The sequence below is a fragment of the Phallusia mammillata genome, chromosome 6, assembly GCF_965637545.1.
Source record: "Phallusia mammillata chromosome 6, kaPhaMamm4.hap1.1, whole genome shotgun sequence".
Taxonomy (NCBI): domain Eukaryota; kingdom Metazoa; phylum Chordata; class Ascidiacea; order Phlebobranchia; family Ascidiidae; genus Phallusia; species Phallusia mammillata.
Genome location: NC_137257.1, coordinates 22,756,098 through 22,764,148, shown reverse-complemented (window position 1 = coordinate 22,764,148; position 8,051 = coordinate 22,756,098). Strand labels below are relative to the sequence as shown.

The 8,051-nt window shown below is 40.0% G+C and overlaps 1 protein-coding gene across 1 annotated transcript; it reads right to left on the bottom strand.

Moving 5' to 3' along the window:
- Positions 1-322: 322 nt before the first annotated feature.
- LOC145232278 (uncharacterized) lies at positions 323-2,483 on the bottom strand. Its single transcript, XM_080096859.1, has one exon. The coding sequence runs from the start codon at positions 1,773-1,775 to the stop codon at positions 333-335; it is 1,443 nt and encodes a 480-aa protein (XP_079952985.1). The 5' UTR covers positions 1,776-2,483; the 3' UTR covers positions 323-332.
- Positions 2,484-8,051: the final 5,568 nt, after the last annotated feature.

The window sequence follows — 8,051 nt, the reverse complement described above, 5'->3', positions numbered from 1 at the left end:
CAACAGACGTCCCCCTTTTACGTCAACTAACAGGTCAAAATTGTTCAAAAAATCGGCGCCTAGAATGCAAGAATCGACGTCACAAACAAGAAAAGTCCACGTAAAACGACCAAAATTAAAATTAAGATACAGCTCAACTTCCCCATAGGATTGAAATTCGTTACCAAGCGCACATTTCATATTTACAGGCATACTTGGACAAAATTCGCGCGCTAAATTACGGGGAATAAGACTCAACGCACTACCAGTATCAACAAGAAAATTCAGCTTATTACTTTTATCAAAAATGGTGAAGGTATGAAAACGTTTTTGGCCCCCTGCATCGTTCACCTTTAATGAGAGGGACGCTGCCCGTTTTTTTGACGGTTAAGAGCGCAAGGTGGAACACACGTTGTCGCATCAGAACCATACATGTTATGATAATAACATAAATCAGGAGATGGCATCTGTGGAAAGCGAGGACCCTGATGTCTCGGCTGCCCACCATAGTTCCACTGCCTCGGGCGATACTGCGAGTTTGGGAACCGACCGTTCGGGCGATAATTGCCGTTATTGCCATTACGTCCTCTATAATTACCAGACCTATTGTACCCGCCATTCGGCCTTCTAGGTTCTTGGAAACGAGGGGCAACAGACGCAACCGTTTGAGCCGACTTAATAGCCTTCAACTCCTCTGTAACTTCACGCAAACGCTTTTCAATGTTATCATTTATCAACATTTGCGTGTTAGCAAACATAACGTTATCACCAGAGACATTCGCGACCTGTTCAACCACCCTATCAGGCTGAAACCTTGTTGGTTCGCTAATCAACGTAATTCGATCAGCCTTTTCAGCCAATGCGTCAACTGACAAGCCATAATCAGGTGCTAAAATCATGCGGATATGAGCTGGCAACCTGTCATAAAACAACTTTTTCAGCAACTTTTCAGCGTCTGGACTCAAATCTCGATAATTACCAAGAAGAACCTTCATCCTATTCAACAAAACACTAGGGCGCTTATTTTCCAAAGTTACATCATGTAACAACTCATGAATCTCAGTGATAGGATTGGCGCCAAATGCCTTTAAAAGGGCCTGTTTCAAATTATCGTAGGTACGGTAACGGACATCTCCCAAAATAACGTGGCCAATCCTTTGCGCTTGCTCCTGGTTAAGCGAAGAGACAATTAAATTAAACTTCATCGCGTCAGAAGTTACTTGCTGGGTTTGAAAAGTATTTTCCACCGATGCAAGCCATAACTTTACAGAATCCTGCCACATCGGAGGTATTTTAACTTTAGCAACGGATGATGCGGCAGGTGCAAGTTCGCTTATACCAAAATTAGGTGCAGGAACGACAGGATAACGAGGCGTGGAATACGGTGCACGCGTTGCTTGGCTAGGCGGTAAAAACATCGATGCGGCCTGGTCAATAGTTGACGGCTGGACGGAATAACTCAATTGCGGTTGCGACACGGAGAAAGACAATGCTGCCGACGGCGTTTTTAGAGAAGTGGCCGGCGCATTATCATCTGAAACCGGACAATGCGAGGTAGCGCTTGTAGAAGGCTTATGGCCCTTAATATCGTTATACCAATCAGTATCGTCGGAACCAGTTGATTCGCTACTAGTATAAACTATAGCGTCCGAACGACCAGCATTAGGCATGGTAGCGGCACGAGGAGATGAAGCGTACATATCTGGCGTTATCAACAACTGTTCAGAAGGTTTACTGCCTTTGAACTTGAGTGCGCTCTTTAAGAATCCAGAAACGAGACTAGTTTTCTGCGTCATTAATTTAGGCGTCGTTAACAGCGATTTTATCAGAAGGTTAAAAGCACGGAAATCAATATCACGGCAGAGGGCGTCACCAAATTTGTACTGACCCAGTGGGTAGACAATTAAACACTCCGTGTATCTGACTCTAATAAACAAACAAACTATCACTGTCGAAACAAACCTAAAAAAGACGCAAACTGGTTTAACGTTCCCCCATTATATTTCAATAAGGCATGCCACGAAAACGCCTCTTGCGGCTAAACACGCAACACAAAAGTCACCGCGCCACGAATCAACTGTGAGACATCAATTCTAATGCGTACTCTAGTCACTAGTCACTAGTCACTAGTCACTAGTCACTAGTCACTAGTCACTGGTCAGTGGTCACTTAAGGTAACTGATTTTTAGTTTGAAACACGTCGGTCTTTATAGCGTTCAGGTCATATAGTTGTTATGCGGCATAGATATAAAAACGCACGCCCGAGAAGATTAACTGTGTTCTAAACCGTAATTATTCTTTAAATTGCTTATAGAAGTGTCAAGTTTAACATGGCTGGAAGCAGATTAAGACGTTGCTTCACGTTAACACGTAAGGGGATGATAAAACGATAGCCTTAAGCAGTAATTGACCGGAGCAGCAATAAGTAAAACAGGTTTAAATAGGTTTAACAGCCGGTCAAGCTTTTGTGTAGAAAAAAGGCGAGTTATGAACGGTTTTGACAGGTTTAAAAGCCAATGTTAATCGTTGATCTTTCTCTTTTCCATCGTATCCTTTCCTTGAGATAAATGAGACTTGATGTGTGTTGCGTAACCAGAATAAAAGACAAGAACTAAATTGATCTTTTGTGGATCATGTCGGCTCTATGCAGCCTAAGCGTTAAGAATCGTAATAATGAACTTACTCGCTACTGCAGACGACCGATATGAGCCACGAGAAGCAGAAGAATTAACAAGCTTTCAAGTCAAGAACAACACAGCACACGCGCGCACACACTCGCCTCCGCAGATCTCACAGCATTGTTCTTTTGGCAGTTTGTGATGCACAGTATTGCTTCATAATGGTTGACATTGGGGATTCTGGGCGCCACAGCGATGGAGGCGTGTTTTCAAATTCAGATTTGGGAAAAAGATTTCTTGAAAATGACCTGAATTTACCACCAGAAGAATATCTTCCAAGAACCAATGCTATGGTACCATATTGCATTGTTGGAGATGCAGCATTCCCTTTGAAAACAAATTTAATGAGGCCTTACCCTGGCAGAAGACTTCCACAAGAAAAAGGTATACAGACTGTCTCGGGCAAGAAGGGTGGTAGAGAATACATTTGGTATTTTGGCTACCCGTTGGCGCATTTTCAGAAGGCCAATAATTTCTGAACCCCCTAAAGCTGTTGTAATTACAAAGGCAGCTTGCTGCTTGCATAATTACCTACAAACTAAAAACAAACAAAGGTTACGACAGGAAAGACTGTATTGTTCACCAACCTATGTTGATCGTAAGGACAGAATGGGCAATGTTACAATGGGAGAATGGAGAAACAACTTTCAACAAAACACCAATTTACATAGTGTGGGGCGGACTGGATCTAACATGTATGCTAAAGATGCTTACATTATTCGTGAAAGTTTTAAAGATTACTTTTTATCTGACTTTGGAAAATTACCTTGGCAAAATGCATTGGTTAACCGCATCTAGTTTAAAAGTTGGTTATTGATGTTACAAGTTTCTGTTTTACTTCTTTTCTTTTTGTCACACCACATATTGGTTTCATTGTTTATTGAAAATAAGTTCTTAACAATTGTAAAGAACGGGAAAGTTGAAGAGAAAGAATATAATTTATGTACACATAATGGAGCAAGTTTATTTCTGGTTACCTTCTGGTTTGCTGGCAAGAAGAAATCCAGTAGTGTTTCCTCTTGCAGTAAATCAAGAGAAGTATCTGATGTAGTGGGTGTAAAGTTTCCAACAGTTCTAAATAAGATAAATGTTGTATAAGTTGGTTAAAGTTTTCTAAATTCAACCCTAATGTTCTTACATTTTGTGCCGGAAATGATCAAGCAAAAAAGTAAGGGAATCATAATGTTCCCAAACAGATATGGTTGTCCCAGATGCCCCACTTTTTTCATATTTTCAAATTTTTTCCTTTCTTTCGAAAACCGATCACGGAGGCTTTTCCAGCGCTTTGTGCATAACTCAACTGCAAAAAATAACTTTAGGCATACCCATAGTATAGTATTAGCATTAACAATATATGCAATATTTGCCTCAAAACAATGGGGCAACTGACAACAGCTACACATTACCTGGTTGTCCGGTTCTCTGACTAATCTTGGTCCACATGTTGTCTTTTTTAATTTGGTCCTTGTAATATTTGTCTTTGGAATTGTATAAGTATGGTGCATCCAGAATCATTTGAATTAAAATTTCCTTAAAACTCCTAATTGTTTTGCTAAAACCTTAAGACATACTTATTAACAATATGTGACAAATAAACGCAGTATTTTTAATCCAAGTTATCACAAAGTTCACTTCGTCGGCGTGTGTGTTAAGTGTACCGCGTGCCGTTTTACGCAAAAACGCGCAGCTTGACGCAAAACGCAGTATGTATGAGAGCCCTTCCACCACGTCAAGGTAGCAGTCTTGGAAGGGAGTGATCATGCTCATGCAGTGTGCATATGAACTGTTTGGGCATGCTGAAAGTTTTGTGTGTAGATTTTTAATAGTTATTCGTTTATTGGGTGTTGTTGCAAAGAGTGTTGTCCACGCGACAAACTTTTGTTTACATGCACGACAAAATCACTACTCGTGTTCAACAATTAAGTAACTTACATAGAGAACACTGACAAATATAAGAACACTCACAATATATGCAATTGCTTTTTTTTAATGGCTGTGTTGTTGACAAATAGGATACAGAAACAATTCAACACAATGAACGGCATACAAAACGACGATGAAGCAACTGATGTCGGAAAAAACTTTAAGTCACTGTTTTCTTCGAACGCGGAAAATTGCCACGTACGCAAGGCCTTTGGGAAGTGATTAAATAAATGATGGCGCTGTTCAGTGTTTGCCCTTGGCACTTGTGGACTGTTATGGCGTATGATGGTACGAAGGGATAATACAGTTGGTGTTGTTCGTTGTACAATGGATAAACGCGCAATAGAGATGTGTCCGTTTAAACCAAAAGTGTGCTTCCAAATTTTCCTGTTACTTTTGCCATGCGGCCATTGACGAAACATATTTTTTGTCTCTGGTTTCTGTTAGTCGTATTGTTAAACCCTTGTGAACAGGCTAGGGAGGATGTCCGAGATCTACCAGTTGAACAACGTCCAACGGTGATGTGTCCGCAAACTTTCTGTCGATGACAATATTGTTTACTCTGAATGCGGCTAGGTTTGTATGTGTAACGACCATCCAGTCGTCGCGGGCTTCCATTGCTTGTGCTATGTCTTCGTCGGATGGGTGCGAATGTGGGATAAGTACTGTGTTCTTGTGGGAGTCGCGCCTTTGACGTTTCTCAAGAAACTGCGCAGCTATTCGGCGTCTGTCCGTTGTTCTTCTGTTAAATTTACTGTGTGGTAAAGTCCCATGGGATGCGGGTCGGTCATGCATGTTTGACAGTCTTGGGGAGTAGGTCCGAAAGGTTGTAGTTGATTAGGGTTCCCACATAGGACGACAGTGGCATTCGATGAAATCGTTACGTTTTGGTGTACTTGACTTTTTAGTGTGTTAGCGAGCATTCCAGTTGGCGCGGTGAGAAGAACTGTCAAACTTCGCTCTAGTGCCAGTTTGATGACGAGCAGACAGGCAGTTTTTCCAGTTCCTTGTTTTCTCTTGAGTAGGAAGAACGGAGTTTGTGGCAAAATGTCTGCATCAATGACATCAAACCTCTTCAGATTATCCATTACAACAAGCTGCATGTAAGTGTGCTGTCTCATGTTGAACGCTGGTTCTGCGGTATCGTCGTGAGATGCAATGCGCAGGTCTTGGTCGGAAATGAGATTTTGTTGCCAGTGCCGTCAAAGAACCCAGTAACTCCGGATCATTGAATTAACATTACTAATGTAATACTGTTTGTGGCCTTGAAGTTGCATAGTTTGTTGAGTCTGCGTCTCGTTTGACCAAAAACTGTAACGGTTCCTGACAGCACATGAGAACATCTGGAGATCTTCTGGCACGGGGGAGTTATACTTCAATGCGTCCAAAGAGCGGTACGCTGTGTTGAGCATACACTGTAAATCAAAAAGGTGGAGTTTACAAAACCCGAGGGGTGGACCCAAATTTCCAAGCTGTGTTGGAGAATTCTACCCCCTGGGTTGTGGTGGAAAACTCCACGCATGATGTTTAACACCCACTGGTGTGGTGATTCACACCAATACCTGGTATTTGCCCACGCCCAGCAGCCCACATATTTTCCTGCTTACGCCCCTTGCATAGTCTTTTCCACTCAGAAAAAAACACAAACATAGGATTATAAATCAAACAAGATCTATCGCTCAATAAATTGCTCAATAACCCTTACATTTCCTGTAAAACAGCAACTAGTTAACAAAATTTAAACTTGTAAAAAAGTTATTTTAGTACACAGTGCATGGTGACAAAAACATCATGCAAAATGTCTGTGGTGTTATGTGTCCTAGTTTAATATTGTGCATATAACTGCAATATGGGTCAATATTGTCCTAACTTTTCTTTATGGATACAACATAAAATGAAGAAAAAAAATGTCTTGTAGAGCAAAAGTTAAACTGGCAAACATCCAAATAACTTGCTACAAGCTAGTTTACCTTCGGCAGAGCATCCAAGTTGACAAGATTTTATTTTTTTGTTTAGCAAATTTTCCAGACTGGCTATAATAGATTTGTCAATACTTTGAATAGCATTGACAATGCTAAACCCAAAAACCTTTTCTGCTTCTTAAAAGAGCTAAAAAAATGTCCCAGTAAGAAGAAATGCTAACAAACTAAGCATGACTAAAATCATAAAATACTTACTACTGAAGAAAAATGTAGCGCTGGATATCGTTCAATAATTTCAGCAATAGTTTTCGGCCACCATAGACTTCTTTCTTTCTTTGATCAAAAGTTCTTGCCATGCGGTCAAGTAGTTTTTTTTCCACGTGTGGTTCAAGCTGATCCTTTTTTGTTTGCAACGCTTTTCTTGTTCTGTTTACTGTAAATTATTACGAATATATACGGGCGCTGTAAACAAAATAAAATCAAATTGAATTGAATTGAATTCATCAACTGTATGTGTTTTGCATTCTTTTAGCATTTCAGCTACATGGTTGGAGATGCTGTGTTCATCCTCAGACCCATGGTAAAAAGAATAACTTACAGTATTTACTACCTGCAACTCAAATGAAAGTTGATACAAACCGGGACTAGAATATGATAAAAGTTATACAGATAAATCTGAAAAATAATACCTGGGATGATGTTGCATGGATTTCTGCGGAAAATTTGTGTCCATACTTTTGTGTCATTGCCATGACCTTGGGATTGTCGGTCATATTTCGTCGTTTATCCCGAAATTTTTGCCTCAAACTTTCAACCCAAGTTCCCTAAAAACATGCAAATGTGTTTTACTGGTAATTATAATTCCACTTCGTAAGTTACTTACTATAAGAGTGCTTGCATGCTTGTCAACCAAACTTGGGTATTTTTTTATCAGTTGAAGACAAACTGTTCTGTGTATTCTAGAGGCGAAGGATATCTAAAAGCAACACTGAAGGTCACCACAATAGGCTGATTACAACAACACAATAATTACAGAACCTACATGGTGTGACACGCCATAGAATTAAATAAAGCCTGTGTTATCCCTCTTCGAGCACTTGTGCTGCAACCACTTTTAATTGCCTTAGTAACAAACACAGGAATAGCTGGTATCTCATATTCAGCCAGCCAATTAGAATGACCACTCAAATCTGACATAAACTCCGCATCCCCCACTGCTGTATCAAGACTTTCTTCTTCTGAAACTGTAACATACGGTTTTTGCATTTCTATTTCTAAATTATATATGTTTGTGTATACCTGTACTATTATGCAAAGTTTCAGTATAGGAATCATTACATAATGGCTCAGTGTCTGAATCTGAAGATGTAGTTTCTGCAACATTTTGACACACACAGGTTTAATCCACATAATAAACAACAAATTAGTTAAACATAATTTGTCAAATCATTAAAAAAGTTACATACCTTTACATTGGACAAGTAACTTTCCTTTGTCAGGAAGTTCATCCACATTGTCAACATCCATCCAATCTTTATAGTCGGTGATG

Excerpts from the sequence above, each read along its gene's own strand:
- LOC145232278 (XM_080096859.1), bottom strand. The coding sequence starts at position 1,775 with ATGACGCAGAAAACTAGTCTCGTTTCTGGATTCTTAAAGAGCGCACTC.